This window comes from Suncus etruscus, chromosome 9, assembly GCF_024139225.1.
Source record: "Suncus etruscus isolate mSunEtr1 chromosome 9, mSunEtr1.pri.cur, whole genome shotgun sequence".
NCBI lineage: Eukaryota > Metazoa > Chordata > Mammalia > Eulipotyphla > Soricidae > Suncus > Suncus etruscus.
The window spans coordinates 10,549,073-10,570,500 of NC_064856.1; the positions used below are offsets into that span (position 1 = coordinate 10,549,073).

At 55.5% G+C, this 21,428-nt stretch overlaps 2 protein-coding genes across 4 annotated transcripts in view; both read left to right on the forward strand.

Moving 5' to 3' along the window:
• The window catches only part of COMMD7 (COMM domain containing 7), a 911,502-nt gene that overhangs the window by 250,508 nt on the left and 639,566 nt on the right, over positions 1-21,428 (forward strand). The gene's annotated exons all lie outside the window — the stretch shown is intronic.
• NOL4L (nucleolar protein 4 like) overlaps positions 1-21,428 on the forward strand; it is a 139,822-nt gene that overhangs the window by 99,230 nt on the left and 19,164 nt on the right. Inside the window, exons 1-2 of one of the 3 annotated variants that reach the window (XM_049779184.1) lie at positions 8,490-8,570; positions 17,194-17,335. In XM_049779184.1, coding sequence (XP_049635141.1) covers positions 17,227-17,335 — 109 coding nt within the window. In that variant the 5' untranslated portion in view covers positions 8,490-8,570; positions 17,194-17,226. Of the gene's footprint in view, positions 1-8,489; positions 8,571-15,688; positions 15,742-17,193; positions 17,336-21,428 lie in introns of those variants that run through there. The other 2 variants (XM_049779185.1, XM_049779183.1) reach the window with 2 other exon arrangements.

Genomic DNA, 21,428 nt, shown 5'->3' on the forward strand with positions numbered 1-21,428 from the left:
CTCTAGCCCCTGGCATTTATTTTTCACTTCCCTCTCCATTCCCCTTTACTGCCACTGTTGTTGGTGTAAGATGGCGTCTCACATACTTGGCTGTGGTGCTCTGGCATGCCTGGTAGTGGTGCTCTGGGGCTTATACTTTGGTTGCTGTGTTCACACAGGCAGTTGCAATGCTTGCACACTTGCTCACCGGGACTCCCACTTTTAACTTAAGTTGTGGTGCTGGTGCATATTCTCATAGAAGTCCTTGACAGAAGACCCGACTCTTGACCTTGGCCTTGGCCTTGGTGTTTACCTGAGCACCAAGATAGCATGGCTCCAGAGCCCAGGCTTGGACTGTGCAGGGTGGCAGGAAGGTTCAAACTCACAGCCTCAGGCTTGCAAGGCAGGTGCTTTTGCTGCAGGGCCCCATTCCCTGGCCCCAAACGGAGTGTTTTGAAATTACGCATTGATGCTTCTGTGGTATGTCCTCCCCACTTGCTATTGTCACTTTCCTCCTTGGCTCAGCATAATCCTCCCTTCCTGGAATGCACCCATCCAGCCCCTAAAGCAGAAACTCCCCTCCATTCTCCGGGCTACAACTCAAGTGTCTCTCTACTGGCCAATAAATCTAATGTTCTTGCTCTTGTGGGGGCAGTTGTTGCTGCTGTTCATGGGAGTAGAAGAGAGTGTTGATCCTGCCAGAGAATCAGTTACTTTCTAGGGCCCCAAGATTGGGAGGGAATAGACAGAAATCGGGGAAGTAAGTGCACTACAGGGTCTAATTACTTAAAGATAATATAGCTTAGGGGCCAAGGCACCCCAAGCTCCAACTGATATCAAGGTTACTGGGCCGTGAGAGGGTGGTAGAACCTGAATGGGGACCCAAACAAAGGGAATAAGAAAGAGAATTGAGCAGCTTGCCTAGCCAAGGAATGGAAAAACTAACTAGCTCTTCACCTCATGATTTATTTGGAGATAAATTACAGATGGAATAATGATTTCAGTGTAATGAAGTTAAAATGTCCCAGAAGAGGGGCTGAAGCCATAGTACAGTGGATAAGGCATTTGCTTTGCACACAGCCTAGCTAGGTTTTATTCTCAGCACCCCATAGGTTCCCCCTCAGCCTATCAGAGGTGACTCCTGAGTGCAGAGATAGGGGTGACCCCTGAGCACTGTCAAGTGTGGTCCCCCAAAAAAGAAACAGTCCCAGAAGAAAACATTGAGTTACTTTAATCATCTTAGAGTATTTAAGTATGGAGGGAAAACCACCATTATTTTAACTAAAAATTCAAAATCTAAAATAGTAAAGATAGGGGCCAGAGAGATAGCATGGAGGTAGGGTGTTCGCCTTGCTTGCAGAAGACTGTGGTTCAAATCCCGGTATCCCATATGGTCTCCTGTGCCTGCCAGGGGCGATTTCTGAGCACAGAACCAGGAGTAACCCCTGAGCACTGCTGGGTGTGACCCCCCCCCAAAAAAAATAACAACCGTGGGCCCGGAGAGATAGCACAGAGGCATTTGCCTTGCAAGCAGCCGATCCAGGACCAAAGATGGTTGGTTCGAATCCCGGTGTCCCATATGGTCCCCCGTGCCTGCCAGGAGCTATTTCTGAGCAGACAGCCAGGAGTAACCCCTGAGCACTGCCGGGTGTGGGCCAAAAACAAAAACAAAAAACAAAAAAAGATGCTTTGCTGTATAAAAATGTAAAATTAGGGGCCAGAGAGATAGTACAACAGGTAGGGTGCTTGCCTAATATATGGGTGACCTTAGTTTGATCTCTGGCATCCCATATGGTCCCTGAGTACCACCAGGAGTAACTTCTGAGCATTACCAGATGTGACTGAAAAAACAAAAATGAAATAAAAAAGTAAAATTAAATATAAATGTAAAATTACTATCTGGAGAGATAGTACTATGAGTAAGGCATTTGCCTTGCATGCATCTGGCCTGGACTTGACCCTGGTACTCTCTATGACCCCTGAGCACCACCAGAAGTGATCCCTAGGAATAGAGCCAGGAATAAACCTTATGTGGCCAAGAGAGGGGGTGGGAGGGGGGAAGGAGGGGGGGAGGTGAGGGAGAGAGAGAGAGGGAAAAGAGAGAGAGAGGAGAGAGAAGAGGAAAGGAGAGGAGAGAAAGAAGAGAAGAGGAAAGGAGAGAAGAGAGAAGAGGAAAGGAGAGGAGGGAGGGAGGGAGGGAGAGAGAGAGAGAGAGAGAGAGAGAGAGAGAGAGAGAAGAGAGGATTTTCATATGGTAAAAATAAAAAAAGAAATCCCATTACAAACAAAAAAAAGGAAATCATATTATAAAATATATGACAAATTTTTACTTCCAAAAGAAGGACATGGGCAAAGGATATGAATAGAGGAAAGGGAGGAAGGAAGGGAGGAATCAGAGGAAGAAAGATGAAGAAAGAGAAGAGAAATAGAAGGGAGGGAAAGGAAGGAAGGAAGAAAGAGAAGTCAGAGTGGTGGCGCTAGAGGTAAGGCATCTGCCTTGCAAGCGCTAGCCTAGGATGGACCGCAGTTTGATCCCCCGTGCCCCGACGTCCCATATGGTCCCCCTAAGCCAGAGCGATTTTTGAGCGCCTAGCCAGGAGTATCCCCTGAGCATCAAACGGCTGTGGGTCGTCCCCCCAAAAAAATAAAGAAGGAAGGAAGAAAAAAAAGAAAATGAAAGAAAAAGGGAAAGAAACAAAACTAACTTAAGTGCTTGATACACAGGCCAGACACACATTTCCATGCACCCAGATCCTTGAAGAGGAGTGAAGGAAAGTCAGATTCCCTCCCTCGCCTCCCAAGATCGGCAGTGACAAGATAGTCATGCTCTGTGTAATGGAAAGTGAGCCCCTTCGCTCTGGAAGGGTTCAGCATCATCTGGGATGCATTCGTGGAGAGGAACTTCCCCCTGAGGGCCATCTTGGTGATGAGAAGTTCTCCCCACACAGTACACTTTAAGCAAGTACCCTCCCTAGGGCCAAAGATCACTGTCATTTGTTTGGGGACCACACCCTGTGGGGTTCAGAGGCTACTCCTGGCTTGTGGCTTGGGAGACTATGCGGTGCCAGATATAGAACCCTGGACTCTGCATGCAAAGCCAGTGCTCAGCCCCTTGCGTTACTGCTCCTGTTCAGCCACAGTCTTTTATGACTGACCTCGAGAGGCACCATAGTTGCTCCTTGGCTTCTGAGACTGGCTCTTGGTAGGTGAGATTGTCCTTGCCACTTTGGATGGCCAGTCAGGCTGCCTCCTTTTCTAGCTTCCACATGGAAGCTTTGTCAATACTACAATAAACCGTCTTTTAAATTTAATTTTAATTTATTTTGGGGGAAAATCACATCTGGCAATGGCAGTGCTCGCACTCCTGGCTCTGCACTCAGGAATCATTCCTGGCGGTGCTTGGGAGGCCATCTGGGATGTCAGGAATCAAACGGGGATTGGTTATGTGCTAAGCTAGTGCCTTACCTACTGTGCTATCACTCTGGCTCTTACACAGTCTTGTTATAGACTTAGTGGGTGAGGAAACGGAGTCTTAGAGAGGTGTTTGTCTGACCCCCTCAATCTCTCATCTGATGCCAGAGCCAAAATCAGACCCTTCCTCTCCTACCCCAGGCCCTTTGCACCAGTTATTTCCTTTGCCTGGAAGACTGTGCCCAACCCAGCCCCCAAGTCTTCATCTTGCTGTCAACTTTTTCTGCCAGGGGCGAGGCAGCAAGACACAGATGGGTTTCCTCCCAGAGGTCCCTTCCCAGAACCCTCAGGCCAGAACTCATCCTTGCCCCTCTACTTTCCCTCACCACCTCCTGACTCTGTTGCACCCTGTCTCCATCTCCTTCCTTGCCTTTAGGGTTCAAACATGCATTTAGTTTTTTTTTTTTGGGGGGGTCACACCCAGCGGTGCTCAGGGGTTACTACTGGCTTTGCACTCAGAAATCACCCCTGGCAGGCTCAGGGAACCCTATGGGATGCGGAGAATCGAACCTTCATCATTCTGGGTTATCCATGTGCAAGGCAAATGCCCTACCGCTGTGCTATCTCTCTGGCCCTCAAACATAGCATTTAGTTATCTCTTTTAAGTTTCAGGACTTAGACCAGTTATGTTAATGACCAGGAATCTTTCAAGAGTACAGGGCACAGGGGGGAGGTGCATGGGGAGGAGGGCGGGCAGACATCTGGCCTCCGGTTTCCTCTTTGATTCTGGAGACCAGCTCTTGCCAGGTATGGGGTTTGGGGAAGCCCCATACCTGAGCCCTGCTCCCTGGCCTGGGGAGTGCTGGGAGGCTTGGCAGGCCCCCAACCGTCCTTGTCTTTTTCCCCTGACTCCAGGCCTTCCCTGGGTGCCAGCTCAGATGGCCAGAAGGGGGTTCAGGTGGTCTCTTAGTGGTCCTCAGGCTTCCCCCCCACCTCTCCCTATACTAATGGAAATGCGCTTTGGAAGGAGGGCGGGCCATTTTAGTACTGGTTTATGTTGGGACAGTCACTGGAATTTTTTTCTCCTTGTTTTCTTATTGATAGTATTGTATGCATATATTTTATATATCCATAACATCCATCTTGTATTGTGACCTTGATACCGCCCTACAAATCTCATTTCTAATATTTTACTGCCTCAGTCCCAACCCTTATTTCCCCCCATTTTCCCATGTAGGTGCAGCTCATGACATGAAGCTCACCACATAGAGTGATAAGTGCAGTTAGAGAAATAACTACACTGAAAACTATCATAACAATGTGAATGAATGAGGGAAAAAGAAAGCCTGTCTCGAGTACAGGTGTGGGTGTGGTGGGGAGTAGATAGATCTGGGAAATTGATGGTGGGAATCCTGCACTGGTGAAGGGGGGTGTTCTTTACATGATTGTAATCATACAACTACAATTATATTTGTAATCATGGTGTTTAAATAAAGATAATTTATAAAAAAAAAAGTGAAACAAAACAAAACAAAAAGAGTCCAGGGCAGTGGGGCCATGTGAACTTCTTCTGAGTTTCTAGTCTGGCTGTGAGAGGCAGATTCGGGTTCAGTCCCTGAGCAGGGAATAGGGCCTGTGGGGGACACCATACTGGTGGTGTCATGTCTTGTGCCTCTTTGGGAAAGTGATCACAGGGGCATTCGATCGATCTTTGTTCTGGAGGATGCCAATCCACCTGATCTCTTCTTTGGCCACCCAACAAGTCCCTCTCAGTCCTTGCGACTTGTAGGGATAAATAAATAGGATATTTTTCTTAATGCACTGAGATGTTTGAACAGCTTCTGCTCTGGTAAGAGGAAAATTCTGTCATTTCTGCTAACAAACCCTTAGGTTCCCAAGGCCAAGCTCCAGTTGGGAATGACATTCTCATTTCTGAGAAGAATCTGCCTGGAGGTGCGGGGGTGGGGGTGTATGTGTGTGAAAGTTGAAGGAGCTGCTTAGGACAGATGCCCCCTGTAACATCCACTTACAAAGAAGTCCTCTGTCTGCAGGTCATGGGGGTGGAGGCAAGAGAGGCGTGAGATGGAGGGGAGACACAAAGGCAGGACTGCCCCTTTTAGTAGCCAGGAGCTGTCACCTTTGCTGAGGACCCCCCCCCCCCAGACCCAGGCTGGAAGAGGGCACCCATATTAGTAGTCAGGAAACTAGGTCATGACATGACTGACATTCCTGGCTGGGACCTGGGCTGTGGCCACTTTAAGGATGGGGAGGGAGTCATCCAGAGGCACAAGGACACTGCCTCAGGAAAGCAACCTGCACAAGGTTACTCAAGGAGCAGCAGCTTCTGCAGAAATTAGGATGGGAGATTTCTGCAGGCTTCAGCACACACAGATACACGCCTAATTCCAGGGCTCCCAGCTGTTCTTTGTGCACTGAGGGAGGCTGGGGCCAGTTTATGACAGAGGTGGCACAAAAGTTCACATTTCATGCCCAGAGAGGCTCTCTGCTCGGTCCTCTTGGGCGGCACCCACCGGCTTTTATTAGTCAGAGAAGAGGTGGATACCTGGCTGTCAGCGCACCTTTGCACTTCCAGGGCTTTTGCTTTGGAACTTCCAGCCTGGATGTCCACGGCGCACTGTGCAAGTGACTCAGCCCTGGAGATGTCAAAGGTTCCCAGAAACGAGGTGCAAGGAGAGGGACAAACCTGGTTCCCCAAATCATCTCTTCCAAGTGAGGAAGGGTCCATGGAAAACCCCACCGTTTCCATGGATGAACTGCACTTTGCCACTCATTGAGGCTAAAAATTTTAGCACCTCCAATGGGTGGCTGTTAGGGCCAGGAAACCTCCCAACTGTCTGGGGGCAGCCCTGAGGAGGAAATGGAAAGCTCTAACAGGGAACTGAGGACCATCGAATTGTTTTGAAAGCACATTTGATTTCCAGGATGAGAGGTGCTAATGAGTAACACGCCTAGACCCTCTTTCAAAAAAGGAAAGCGGGACTTTTCTATTGACAGGTAATAGCTTCCGCGTATGCTAGGGGACGTCTGTGTGCCGTTAATTCGATATGTTGTCATCTTTTTTTTTAATCTTTCTAATGGGTGAAATACTCAGCCCAGCCGTGGGGTGGTGGTGCCATTCCCATCGCCCTTCTGTAGAGGGAGCCTTGCTGGCCGCGGATCATCCACAATGCAAAGCTTTTCAGTGGAAGAAAGAAAAAGGGCTTTACAAAAAAATACAGAAAAAAGTTGGAGGGTTAAAGGCAGTGTGCTTTCCAATGGCAAACAATCACGGTGGCTGTCGCGTTTTCTCTTGGCTGCTGGTCCCCCTGTGAATGAGCTGTAGCGTCCAGTCGGTGGAAATGGCCGGCATGGAACCAGGCGGTGGGGTCGCTCTTGGGCTTTTTTTTTTGGGGGGGGTGCTGTTTTATTTTGGTTTAGGTTTTGGACATTTCCTCGCAGAATCCCACAGCGGCACAACATTGTTTGTGCCTCCATCCTTGTTTTAAAAAAATAAAATACCCACACACAGGCTCTGATCTTCCCTTCTGTCCAAAGGATGGATGGATGTAACGGAGAGTGAATTCAAGGGGTGGGGTGGGGGCGACTACGCCTCGGACCCTTCCTCTGCGTCGGGGTCTCGTTTTACTATGGGGGGGGGAGTGTATTGCATTTCAGGCTCAGAGGGAAGGCTGCTCGGAGGTTGCGGGGGTCTCCAGGCCCCGCACCCCGCGGTCCCCCACGCCCACTCCGTGCGCCCCGGGGTTAGAGCTAGCCTGGGAGCCGTGAGAGTCCTCGGGGGCTCCGGGGAGGATGCTGGCTGTGTCTCCAGGGCCGGGGATTTGGGGGGGGGGCGCCGCCGCGTCCTGGGGCTCATCCCCCCGATTCTGCTCGTGCGTCCGGGCGCGCGGTGCGGGGTCCGCGCACCCTGCGGCCGGTCCTGGAGCACAATGACCCGCGAGGCTGGCGGGCGGACAGGTGATCGCGGCCCGCGCGGGGCGCCCGGGGGGTCTCGCAGGGGCGTCGGGGCGGGTGTGCACCAAGTGGTGGGGAAGAAAGAGACAAAGGAAGAGTGAAGAGGCGAGACGGTGCGGGGCGCGGGGAGCGGGCGGGGGAAGGGAGGGAGGGAGGGAGGGGAGGGGGCCGCGGGTGGGCCGCGCCGAGCCCGAGCTTGAACTTGATCGCGGCGGGGAGTGGGGGGGGCCCGGAGGGGGCTTCGGGGGGGCGCCCGAGCGCGCGCGCCACGTGCTTGCCTGGCTTTCTCGGGTCCAAGGTCCCCCCAGCCCTCTCCCGGCTCTGCAGCCCCACCCGCCCCGCGTCCGCCTGGGAAATCGGGAGCCCCCCCCCGCCACAACAACACCCCGCTTCGGGGTGGCCCGAAGGCCCCGCCAGGGCGCTTGGAGTTCCGAACGCGCACAGCCGGCCTGAGTCACTTTCTTGGGGCTAAGTAGTCTGTCTCTCTTCTCCTCTCCGGGCCGGCCGGGCCCAGATCCCAAGGCTGCGGCGGCCTCCGCGATCCCGAGGAGAAGAGGGTCGGAAAGGGGTGCGGTGGGGGGTCGTCTCCAGGATCAGATTCACCCCCCCCCCCGCCTCCACCAGCCGGGCTCGGGCTTGGGATTGAGCTGGGGCTGGGGCTCCCCGCGCTTTCCCCTTAAGAGCGCGCGCCCTTCCCGAGCTGTCCAGCGCGCCCTCTTCCCTCCTTCCCTCCCTCCCTCCCCCCTACCTGGCACCCCTCCCTCTCTCCCCCCTCCCTCCCCGCCGCGCCCCTCCCTCCTTTCTCCCCTCGGCTCCCCGGGAGCCTCCTTCCTGCGCCCCCCTTCCCCGGTGCCCAGCTCCTCCTCCGCCTCCTCCTCCCCGGCGTGCGCCTTCCCCGCGCTCCCTTCCCCCTCCCTCCCCTCCCCGTGCCCGGTACCCCCTTCCTCCTCCCCTTACCCTCCCTCTTCCCTCTCTCCCTCCCTCCCTCCTCCCGGCGCCGCCGATCGCCTGGGCCCTCCCCCTGGCCACCCCCGCCCCGGGCCGGGCAGTGACGCGCCGCGGCGGTGCCAGCCCCTCTCCGCGCCTCTCCTCCTCTCTCCTCCTCTCCTCGCCTCTCCTCGCTCGCTTCTCCTCTCCCCGGGCAGCGGCAGCAGCGGCCACAGCAGCTGGAACGGCGGCGGGGCTGTCACCGCCGCCCGCCCGCCCAGGTACGGAGTCCGGCCCCGGGGCCCCCCGCTGCCCACCGTGTGTCCGTCCGTCCGTCCGTCCGTGGATCTGCGCTTGGGGGCGGGGGCCGATGGGTGCCGGGGAGGGGACGCGCGGGCTGGGGGGGCTGCGGGAGGGGGCGGGGCTCGGGGGTGCGGGGGGGTGCGTTGGGGTACGGGGGGCCCCGGGGCGGGTCCTGGGGGCCGGCGATTGTGCGCGCCGCGCCGCGGTATTGTGCGGACTCGGCCCCGCGCGCGTCCGTCCCGGGGAGGAGGAAGGCAGGCGTCCGTCCGTCTGTCCGTCTGTCCGTCCGTCTGTCCAAGGGCCGGGTGCGGTGGGGTGACTTCGAAGGGAAGTGGGCCGCTAGGGTGTTTGGGGATGTGCGGACGGGAAGCCGAGACGAGAGTGGCCGCGGGGAGTTGGGACGGGGCACAGGCAGGCGGGCAGAGTTGCGCCCACTCCGGGCCGAGCCGCTGGGCCGCGCGCAGGTGGTCCTGGGGGGCACCCCCCAAGCACCCGGGTTAAGTTGCCTCGATGCCTCCCGCCGCTCGGCCGAGTCCTCCGTCCGGGCCCCGGGGAGGGGGCGTGCATTCTGCATTTTTCTGCGGGGCTCCGTTGTGACCCCACCTTGGATGGAGCCCAGTCCGGGGGTGGCCCCTGTCGGGCTGCGCTTCCTTGGCGAGTTCTCATTAAGCCGCGCTAATTAGTATTATTCCCCGGGAAAAGGTTAAGGTTAGACCGTCCTTTTTCCTGTACCGGGAGGCCCACTCCTGTCCTCGAATCCTGCTCCCCCCGCTCCACCTCCCGCCTCCCCAAGAGCACAAAAGCACAAAAAGAAAGTGTGAAGAGGCGAAGATCAATGGAGAAGCCACAAACCCATTAATTCAAATGGAACCCTTTCCCCCCACCACCACCACCTCTAAAACATTGATTTTCTTTTCTGTCTGCTCTGAGGGGGAGATTAATAACCTCCTGATTTCACCTGAAATGGTGTTTGGACTCTGCGATTTCCTCCTCTCTCCGAGAGGGATTGTGGCTGGAAATAGATTCTCCCCTGAGATAAAGCCCTACTTATCCCAGAATCCGATGGAACCCCCTGTTTGGGCCCAGCTTACCTAGCCAGAGTGGGAGGTGGTGGGGGTGGGGGTGTGTGTCGCAACTCCTCGGTTAGGGGAGAAACCCATCGGCATGGCATGATGGCACTGGGGCACCCTGGGTCTTGCTGGCAATCCTGGGCTGGGAAGTCGGGGGCAGATGAGCTAGGTAAGGAGAGCTCTACCTGTGGTCCAGCTCTGGTGATGGTTTAACCCCCAGCTAGTAGGCGAGCCCCTCCTTGGGAAGCCAGCAGGGCCTGTGTGTGTGTCCTTGAAGAATATCTAGCTCCTGTCTAATCGCCACTCACACTGAGCTTGTTTCAAGAAAGCCCCACCTCCCTCAGCACCCCGCTACTGCCTTTATGCATCCCAGTGCGTGACAGGACCCTCATTTCACATCCAGCACCTTGCTGCCTGAACAGCCTAAACCCAGACTTGCTCTTGGTGCTATGTTCTGCAGACTAGGGGACCAACTTCTGTGTCTTAGCAGCCACTGGGGCTGTGTAGAGCTGGACATCCCCCCCATACACACACACACACACACACACACACACACACACACACACACACATGTTACTCAAGAACTTTTTGGGTCTGACTGAATCATTTTCTTGGAAGGAAAATCCTGTAGGGAATTATCTCTGAAGGGAGAGGTGGTGCTCATGCTCTCTCCCTCCCTCCACTCCCCCCCTCCCAGGCTCATCTCTCCAGCCTCGCTTTTCAGGAGACCCCCCTCCCCAGCTCACAGCAGGGCCTGGGCTATCAGTGGGGCCCTCCTAGTGCAGAGCCCTGGGAAAAGAGCCAGTTGCCTTTGCTTAAGAAACAAAAGCTCGTTTTACACTTGCTCCACGAGTAGGAAGGTGTTGGAAATGCTCGCTCCCAGCATGCTGGCATCCAAGGCAGCCAGCATCCCCAGTGTGCCTGCACAGGGCTTCTCGTAGCCTCCCAGCATGAGCTCTGGCTGGGGTCTCTAAGGGAGGGGGCGAATGCATGGAGACTTAAAATGTGCTGGGTGACTGGCCTCGCCTCAGCCTTCCCCACTCGACATTTCGCAGATGGGCCTGTGCCCTGTAAGCAGAGGAGGAGGTGTGTATGCAGGAAGGAGGGAGGTGTGTGTGTGTGTGTGTGTGTGTGTGTGTGTGTGTGTGTGTGTTCATGCTCTGGGAGTGTCCCCAGGAGGAGGGTCTCCTCCCCTAGTGGCTAGGGGGTGGGGGAGAACTAAGGAGGTGGTGTGAAGTAGTACCCTTTGGGAACCCTGCCACCCCCAGGAGTGGAGACTCAGGCCAGCCTGAGGTTTTACTTCATGGGAAGTCCCCTGCACCCAGGAATTGGAGCCCTGCTTGCAGCCTCAGTCACCAAGGGTGGAGGGGTTCCTTTACTTCCCTTATTGAGCGAGTCTCCCATGGACTGAAATGGTTAAGTGTGTGTGTGTGTGTGTGTGTGTGTGTGTGTGTCAGATGCCTTTCAGTACCTTCTTGTCGTGTGTGTGTGTGTGTGTGTGTGTGTGTGTGTGTGTGTGTGTGTGTGTGTTGCTGACATGGAGACCAGGGAAGGATTGTCTGGGTCTGGAGATTGGCCAGGTCCTGGAGGAGTCTGGTTTTGTTTTTGTTTGGGGGCCACACCCCATGCTCAGGGATTACTTCTTGGCTCTGCACTTAGGTAGGGGGTAATCCTGGCTGGCTTTGGGGGTACCAGGAATTAAACCCAGGTCCACCTCATGCTTTGGAGAAGCCCTCCCCACTGTACTATCTTCAGCACCACTTTCTAGACTTGAGACCACTCCCTTACATCCCTGGTGGCAGAATTGAAGCTGGGGCAGCAGACAGAAAGCAGAAAGAACTGTGTGTGTGTGTGTGTGTGTGTGTGTGTGTGTGTGTGTGTGTGTGTGTGTGTGTGTGTGTTCAGCAGGAGTGTGCTTGGGGTATAGGGCTGGACCTAGAGGGGTGTGTTTCTTGGTTGGCCAGTGCACCCCTGTCGCCTACCCTTCCCTGAGACACACCCTCGCAGGGCTTCTGGCTCACAGTCTCACTAAATTCTCAGCAAATCCTTCCCCTTTTCTCTCCCCCCTCCACCCCCCCCCCCCTGCCCTGCAAGTGGTGGAGATAGGGTTACAGCGCCAAGGAAAGGCCTGGAAAATGTCTGTGTGAGGCACACCCCAGGATCCCTATCCAGGAGGATGCAAATGGCTCCACTTCAGAGGCACCAGGAACCCAGTTCCTGAGAAATTGACCCCAGTTGTAAACTAATCAGGTTACTGATAGCACCTGCGCACAGTTACACGCCACGGAGACAGCTGTGCTGCCCCCCCCCCCAACACACACCTCCCTCAAGCTCCCCTTTTCTCCTCCTCCTGGGCTGGTCAGAGCCCTGCTTGCTCTGGGAGCTGGTTTGCCTGCAAAAGCAGGAAGGGCCCAGTGCCTGGGCAGAGAGCAACAACCTGCCCATGAATTTTGGACCGCAGATAAGAGAGTTGTCTGGCTCCTCTCCTGGAGTCCCAGTCACAGCACCTAGACGGGTGGGGTGCCACTCGCCTGCCTGTGACCCTCAGCCTGCGTCTCAGTCCCCTTTTCGGAAGAGCAGTTGGCCCTACGGCCCTGAGACCCCAGTGACTCAGACCGTTTGGTGCCAAGCCAGTGACAGGCTGTTACTAACAGGTGGACAAGACTGCAGGCTTGGGGGGGGTATCTTAAGGGCAATGAACAGAGGAGCCAGGGCAGCTGGCAGGCTGGTTCTTGGGGGGTGGGGAGGGTGGCAGAAGCAGAGGGTCATATATGCTCTTTTGGTTTGGGGCCCTACCTAGCAGTGGTCAGAGCTTACTCCTGACTCTGTGCTCAGGGAACACTCGAGCAACTTGGGGGAGCTGGTGTCAGGGATTGAGCCCAGGTCATCAACCCTAGTACAAGGCCAAGTGCCTTCCTTACCTGCTCTACTATTCTGACTGTACACTCAGTCATGCCTAGGAGTGCTTGGGGGTGGCTACGGGATGTCAGGGTTATAACCTTAAATCAGCCAAGTGGAAGGCAAGCAAGCATTCTGCTTCCCTGTACTATCTCTCCAGCCCCTGTGCTGGAGATGGAACCTAGGTTGACTACAAGGCTGAAGTTTCTTTGAGATTCTAGAAGAAAAGCTAGGTGGGATTCACCTTTGTGGTCTCTGGGTTGAGGGAGTAGGGGCTACAAGTCGATGTTCAGTTCCCAGCCCAGGCCTGTCATTCAGACTTAGCCAAACCACTCAACCTCCCTACACATCCCTTGAGAATTGTGCTGTGTCTGCCCCTCTGTACAGGCTTGGTGGGCTGTGTGTGCCACTAAATGTGTGCCTTCTTGAAGGCTGGGGCTCACGGTGCAAGTGGGGCAGTTTAGAGTTGAAGCTTGGTGGGTTGGTGGGTTGCAGAGGAGTCCCAGGTCGGCCCTAACAAGGAGGATATAGAAGTGGGATCCCAGTAAAATCAAAACTTAGTGCATTATGTTGTTTCTTTTTTGTTTTGTTTTGTTTTTTTTTGGGGTCACACCCAGCAGCACTCAGGGGTTACTCCTGGCTCCACGCTCAGAAATCGCTCCTGGCAGGCTCAGGGGACCATATGGGATGCTGGGATTTGAATCAATGACCTTCTGCATGAAAGGCAAATGCCTTACCTCCATGCTCTCTCTCTGGCCCCCATTTTGTTGTTTCTTGTTTTGTTTTGTTTTTGTTTTTGTTTGGGGGGGTAACACCCAGTGGCACTCAGGGGTTACTCCTGGCTCTGTGCTCAGAAATCACTCCTGGCAGGCATGGGGGACCATATAGGATGCGGGGGATTGAACCCACATCCATCCTGGGTCAGCCGCATGCAAGGCAAACACCCTACTACTGTGCTACCACTCCGGCCCTCTTGTTTTGTTTTTATTTTTTCGGGGGAAGACCACACCTGGCTATGCTCAGAGGTTACTCCTGACTGCACTCAGGGATCACTCCTAGCAGGGCTTGGAAATCATATGGAATGTCAGGGATCACACTCTGGTTGGTCGCATGTTGTGTTTATGTTGTTTGTTTTTGCTCCCCACCTGGTGCTTCTCAGAACTTACTCTTGGCTCTGCGCTCCGGGATCTCTCTTGGTGGGTAAGGGGATCCAGTGTTAGGGATCAAACCAGAGTTATCCAAGTGCAAGGCCAAGTGCCTTTCTTACCTGCTGTGCTATCCTGGCTTAACATTGTTACTCTTAGCAGTGCTCAGGGGACCTTACAGGATGGTGAGGATCAAACCCAAGTCTGCTGCGTGCAAGGCAAATCTGCTCCAGTCCCCAAGTTCTTGTGTTTAAAGTTTGGCCGGATAGACTTAATATCTCCCTTTTATTTACTTATTTATCTTTTGATTTTGGTGCCGCACTTGGCAGTGTTCAGGGCTTGCTCCTAACTCTGTTCAGGGACCACTCTTGACTGGCCCGGGAGACTATATGGAGTGCCCTGGATCAAGCCTGGATGGATCGACTGTGTGTGAGACAAATGCTCTACCTGCTGTGCTATCTCTCCAGCCCCAACTTCTCCTTTTAAGAAATTGCCTTGAGCGTAGAAGGTCAGGATCTGCCTTTGAACCACAGCTCACAAAACGGGGCTGCGCTGCTTGTGGATAAGCTCTTTGTTGGTAAAGGATTGGGGAGAAGGTGCCATAAACCCCTTTCCTCTCTGCCTGGTTGTGGCAGAGGAGTATTAGCTCTTTGTCTGGAGGGAAGGAGCTGGGCCCTCATTATCTGTGTCCTGGCACATGGAACATGCTCTTCCGATGCATGTGGACTAGTGGGAGACTGCCAGCCAGGCAGCTAGCATGTGGCCCCAGGTACCCCATGGATCTTACCAGGAGGCTTGGTTGAAACTTGGGTTCCTTCGATTGAAGGGGGAACGCAGTGAGGAGGCCCCTGGGTGTGGTGGCCCACCTTCTCATCCCTACTGCACTGCCAGTTCTGGTGCTTTGGGCCACTGTCTCCGGGACAAGTACCACATCTCAGGTGAGGGCAGAATGATGGCTGCATGTGGAGAAAGAATCCAGCTGCACATTGAGGCTCTCCATTCTCTGGAAATGGTCATTGCGATATCATCTGTAGCATCCACCCCTCTTGGACCTGTCGGGTTAGGGGACCAGGGAGCATCATTTTGGTGGACTTAAAGGTTTTCTGAGTCTGAGAGGCCTAGGCTTTGATGGATGAGTGGTGGCTCACCCATCACTGTGGGAGAAAGCTGGTCCCCTGCCACCATGATCCCCCTTTTAGGGTGTGAATAAGGCTCCTGGCTGTCAGACCCATGGCATGTCTTCTTGCTGGGCAATGGGATTAACTCGGTAGGCCTCACAGGCCCAGGGAACATAGAGGCCAATGGACACTCTAGGAGAGGAACCCGGTGTGTCTCAGGAGCAGGGTCTCTCTGCAGGACTAGAGAAGAAACAGCTAGCTAGAGGCCACAGAGGAGGTGGTTTATGTGGAACCCCCTCAGAGATAAAGAGCCCAGGTAAGGAACCCAGAGGAGAAGCCTGTGACCTGTAAGCCTGCAGCCCTCTGGCTCTGCCCTCCTCACCTGCTGGTGAAGGCCAGGCCCTGGGTCTACCAGACCAGCCTGCAGTGAGGCAGAGCCTGACCATCCAGCCTGGTGAACAGACTGAGCAGTAACAGTAACTTGCAGTGAAGCAAGTAGGGGGTAGCATGCTCTGCCCTTTTTCTGTGTTGAGTGGAAACCTGCCCGCTTCTCTCTAAGCTGGACACAGCCCTGTCTGGGCTTGTGTGCCTGGCGTAGTGGGGTGGGGAAGGACACCGCCCTCCCCATGACCAGGCACCATCCTCCCCCACAGCCTGGCACCCCCCACCCTTGCTCTCCATGCCTAGCTTCTCACAACCACCCTCCCATCTCACGCCCTGTAGGCCTCTCAAGCGGAGGTGCCTTAGCCCCTCCATGCCCTCCATGCCCACCTGGGACTGAGTACCCGTTACCCCTTTGTCCCCTTGGGCTGCTTCCCTTTGCTCCCTAGCACTCAGCATCACCTTGCAGCATTGGCCTGCACCCAGAATTCCAATGAATGGACTTGTCTGCAGCCGAGTGGTCCAGCTCCTATCCAGGTGCTTACAATCACTCCTTCGTGGGGCTCATGGGGAAGTGTTAGGGGGATGAATAGATGGGGTGGAGCAAGCTACTTCATCTCAGGTTGGGGAGCCAGGAGGCAGCTTTCCCACCTCAGCTTGACTCCGCTCCTACTCTGTGCTGAGGGCCTCAGGCAGGGGGTTACTCCTGTTCCTATGGTGTAGGTATGCTGTCTTGTTCTGAGGCTGCCTATGCCTTCATGTCCCTGCTACCCCAGACTGCCGGTTGGGGACCCCCAGGTTGGGCAGAGCTGGTGGCAAGGCCCAATTCATGTCTCCAGGTTTGGTGGCAGAGGGTGCTACATGGGAAGTATAAATGCCAGGAACCTCTGGGCCAGCCTGAATGGCAGGGCCAGGGGCTGACCCATGCCGGCTTCAGGTCACTTGAACAGCAGATGCGTCCGCCTCGGGGACAGCCGCCCAAGAAAGTTCAAACTGAAGGGAGTCTGGGGTGGGGTGCAAGGGACCTGCTGCCAGCTGCCCTTACTGTGGGGAGACTTGTTGATAGAAAGGGAGAGGACCTAGCCAGAAGGCCCGGGTGTGGGGTGTAGGAACTGTGGACACCCTTTTTCTTGCTGTTTTCCCCAAGATCCCAAGCACAGTTGCTGCTCCTGAAAGAGGCCAGGTCACAAGAAGATGGGGTCCCTTCTCACCAGAAGGCTGGATGGAGGGGCCACACCCCAGGGGTTCTGGATGACTGGCCAAAGGCTCTTCAAAGTGAGCTAGGGGCCAGGAGGCAGGCGTGGTCCTCCCCAGCAGGCCTTCGGGCTGTTTGGAAGGCCTTGGCAGCACCCCAGAGCCTTGAGCTAAACCCCCCTGTGCAGTGGGATCGGAGCCCTTGCCTCCCCACCCTCCTTTCTTTCCCACACTTCCGGGGCTGGCCTTTCCAGCTCTGGAAGCCGCCCAAGAGCCTATCTTTGAAGCCTGGCAAAGGTTAGGAAGAGGAAGACAGAAATGTCCTCTGGGCCGGGGGAGTGGGAGAAAGGAATTCCATGTATGCTCCCTGGGAGGCCCGGAGACTGGAGGCAGCTAGCTGGTGGGGACAGCCCATGCATTTGCCACCCCCTGACCCCCCCCCACATGTTCTGCTCCCCATTTTGTGCTTCCTGGTCCTGGGTGGGCTGCGGACTGGGCTGGGAGTGGGGTGCATTGACCCTTGTTTACTATGTCCCTCTCAGTCTGGGCTCCAGGGAAGGGCCAGGCCTGGCTAGCGCCCCACAGGATGTGAGACCTCGTAATTGTCTTCAATTACAGACAGCACCAGCCTGGCCCCAGCTTCCGCCAGGAACCAGAGTGCAGGCCACTTCCACTGGGGGGCTGGGCGGGTGGGGGACGTGGGGTTGGAGGGCTCCCTGTGGCCTCGGGTGCCATGTCCAGATGTGCGGAGCTAGGGTTTACCCCGCTGACCACTGTCTCCTGTGTCCCTTATAGGATGAGACTTCCGTGAGCAGTGAGGATTTTGATATGAACGACTCCACATGGATGTCAGCTGACCCACACCTGGCCTCCAGCCTGAGTCCCAGCCAGGACGAGAGGATGAGGAGCCCCCAGAACCTCCATAGCCAAGAGGACGGTGAGTGCCTGGGACCTGGGAACCAGGGCCTGCGAGGCTTTTAGCCAGTCTGCTTACTCCACTGCCATGATCCCCCATAAGTAGCTGCTCCAGGGGAAGGGCAGAGACCTTCGAGACTGGCAGTTGGAGGCTCCTGCTATATGTGTGAAGCCTGGCAGCCTCTGGGGCCGGGTCAGATTTCAAAGTTACCAGGATGAGGCCTAGGAAAGTGATGTGGCTGGACCTGGGGCTGGGCCATAAGGACCCACCAGGGACACCTCTGTAGCTTGACATGAGGCTCCAGGCCTAGAGTCCCACCTGTCCTGTATGAACTCTGGGCCCATGGAGGGGAGGGAGCTACGTGGACAGGCCCTCGCCTCTGTCCCCTCCCCTCTAATGCTTCCTCAGGGCCCTAGGAGGGGCAGCTGCCATCTTGGGGGACAGGTAGGGGAGAAGTGGGGGCTCCATTGCCCGTGGTAAAGTGCATCTGTGGGCGTGGGCTGGCACTTGTGTGTGACCCGGGCCTGGTTCTATTTCTGGGGTGGGGGTGGCGGGAGGGAGGATTGGGAGTGGGGGATGATCCATGAGCCTCCAGAGAACTGGGGTGTAGTGCGGCCATTAGGAGGGGTCGAAGGTTGGGGCTTGGAATGTGGGAGGGAGGTGCAGGGTTAAAAAGGGGTGTAATGTTAACTCTGAAGCAGGTCGGCCTGAAAGAGTAAATAGGGGGTAGGAGCCTCACCACCCTGTGGGTCAAAGTTCGTCTCCATGGCAGAATCCTCCCCTGCCTCCCTCTTGCCCCGTGAGGCCTGAATCCGGCTTTGTCTGGGAGGTGGCCTGCCTGGAGGCAGCTGGGACTGCCTGGCCAGGGGCTGGGAAGTCCAGGGGTTGGTCCTGTGAGGAGTGTGGGGTGCGGCTGCTGTGGGCAAAGAAAGGGCTTTTTGTGCCTCCATGCCTGGTAAGGCCAGCACGACCCCCTTGTGCTGCCAGTGCCCCCACCCCCCATGCCTCCTTTCAGGGTTCCCACAGGGGGTGGGGACAGATGGGGCCCCTGCAAGCTGGGGGCACTTTGGGGCCGGGGAGTGCCTGGTGGCTGTGCACCACCTTCTAAGGCACCACTTGACCAGGGCAAGAGTCTGGAATGCTTTGAAACCCAGAGTTAGAGGCCATATGGGGCCCACACACCCCCTCCTGCTCCTGCTCCCCAAAGTCATGAGCTCCTCACGCCCTTGAAGAGAGACTTCCTGTGGAGACTGGGGTGGGGCCAGGGAAGAGGAGAGGCAGAGGGAAGTGCTGGGAGTTTCCTCGCGACAGTGCCTAGAGTGGCTCACCATTTGGAGGAGGCTGAGAGCGGGGCCTGATTTGGCCCAGCTCCTTCCTGGTGGTAGACTTGGGGGACTGGGCTGAGCATGAGGCTGGCAGGGCAGGTATTTATCATGGCTGGAGGCAGGGATAGTATCCATGAGTCCGTCAGCTCAGTCACTGGTGATCCTAAGGCCCAAGTGCTTAACTGACCCACTTGCAGGGGTCTGGGCCTCTAGAAGGCCTGGTGGGCCTGCCTAGTCTGCTGCCAATCCGCAGCTGAGAGCCTTGGAACTGTCCAGAGCAGCAAATGCCCCAGGGGCTTCAGCTGAAAGACCCAGGCCTTGCCTTGCCCCAGATACCCTCCCTGAAGGCACAGAACTCACTGCCCTGACTCCCTCCCACTTCTATTCAAAGTTTGGTGCTCCATTGGGCTCTGTCTCCCACTCCCACCTTCCAGGGTGCCGTGCATGCACCCTTCTCTGGAATCTCCCTGAGCTTGCCAACCCCTGGGGTGCTTGGTGCCAGGTGTCTTGTACCTCGGTGGTTCAGGGGATGGACTAGTGGCTGATTTGAGTGGACCTGCTGGCCATCATGGCTGTGGGTGACAAAGGACCAAACATGCTCTGTTTGAGGGGCCCAAGGGATAGTACAGTAATAGTATACTTGCCCCATACACAACCAACCCAAGTTCAATTCTCAGTATCCCACATGGACCCCTGAGCCTGCTGGAAGTGATCCCTGCATGTATTCAGAACCAAGTCCTGGAGCATCACTGAATGTGGCCCCAAAACAAAACAAACCATGGTTTCTCAACTTGGTTGAGAGCTACCCCCAAGGACCCCATCCAGAGGGGACACAGACCTGTCCCTTTTTTGGAGGACAGTTGGGCTTTTTGCTTCTGGGGATGCCCCAGTCTGAACTCCTAAGCCTGAAAGCAGGGCACAGTCTGGAGAAATGATAGCACAGGAGGAAGGCATTTGCTTCCTGGCTCAATTCCCAGCACTGATTATGGTCTCCCAGCCCCTTCAGGAGAGATCCCTGAGTGCAGAGCTAGGTGTGGTCCAAAAAGGGATTACCAAGGCCTCGCCCATGGGCTTCTCACCCACTGACACACAGGACCGCAGCTTAGCTGAATTCACAGCAGATTCACAGTGGACTGGTAGATGGGGGTCCTCCTTCTTCACTTCTACTTTTTGTTTTGTTTTGTTTTTGTTCTGAGGCCACATCCAACAGTGCTCAGAGTTACCCCTGGCTTTGTGCGTCACTCCTGGTGGAAGGGAGTTGCGGTGACTGCGTTAGCTCCTGTGCTGTCTCTCTGACTCCCACTTCCACATTTGAACAGACATGGATACTGGCTGAGCCTGTCCTGAGCTGGAAGCAGAGGTGTGTTCTCAGCAGGTCTGCTCTTCCTCCGGGGGCTTGTCTCAGGCCCAGCAGGAGCTCCTGCTTGTGCATCCATCTCTCCATCCACATGTCCAACCATCACTACCCCCGCTTCCTGCTCCCCAAGCCACTGTGTGCTCCCAGCGGGGAACTGGCCAGCACTTCCTCTGGAGAACAGAGGACTCTGATCTCTTCCCCTTTCCTCTCCACCAGACAGGTCATGGGTGGGGTTCCCCAGAGGTGAGCAAGGGACTCCAAGGCAGCTAGCTCTCTCCACCTATTCACTGGCATCTCAGATCATGAATGATCAACCTGGGTATTGCTAAGTGGAGGTTGAGGCATTGAGCATCCCTCTGAGGCAGTGCTCGGGGCTCCTCCTTGGAGCCTAGACATACACTTAGCCCAGGCATGGCGTTCAAGGGTGTGTGAGAGGAGGCCTGGAGGAGCCTCTAGCTGGCACTGTTACCGAGGATGAGAACAAGGACACGTACCGAGGTACATCAGTGCTGGCTCCCTTGCCAGGCAAGGATCCCTACTGCAGCCAGCAAGACCAGGCCAGAGTCATCGCCACAGACAGTAAGATCAGGCCAGGTTGGGGTCCACTCTTTCCTGTTCCCCTGAATGTGCTTTACCAAGACTCATGTTCTGCCCCTTCCTGAACGGAAAATGTGAGGCCTGGCCTCCCAAAGGGATGCCTGGGGGTGGGGAGCGGACATTACTCACCTCCCGGCAGACAGGAAGCCAGCACCAGCAGACAGCTACAGCCGAGGGTCCTGCTTCCGTCTTCCTGCAGGACAGGTCCTGGCAGGGCTGGGGGAGGGAGCCCGACAGGAGCTGTGTGGCGTCCGGCACGTTTTTAGGCTCCTCCAGCCTTGGGTCTTTGACTCCCATTGGATTCAGTATTTTCAGCCCCGCTTTCAGAATAGGGGGTGAACACCCCCTGCCTGTACCGCAAGGGCTGGTCCCTCACCTCTTAGCCCCTTGCCCTGGTCACAAGGCTGGACCTGGGCATTGAGGACCAGGCTGCACCTGGACTCTCTTGTGGGGCTCTTCATCCACACCCTCCTGCACTCAGCCCTTCCAACCAAGCAGAGGATCCCCCATAGATCCCTGTGGGTCTGTGAGCCTTCATAGGATTGTAGAGCTTCTTCCGAAATGGACTTCAGAGAGCCCAAGCGATAATACAGCTGGGAGGGCATTAGCCTTGTACATGGCTGACCTGAGTTCAATCCCTGCCATCCCATGTTGACCCTCAAGTACCACCTGGAGTAATTCCTGAGTGCACAGCCAGGAGTAAGCTCTGAGCATCACCACAGCCAGGAGTAAGCTCTGAGCATCACCATGTGTGGTCCAAAAACCAAAAAATTAAAATTAAAAAAGAAAAAAATTAAAAAAAATAAAACGTACCCTTTAAGGTCTCCCAAGTACT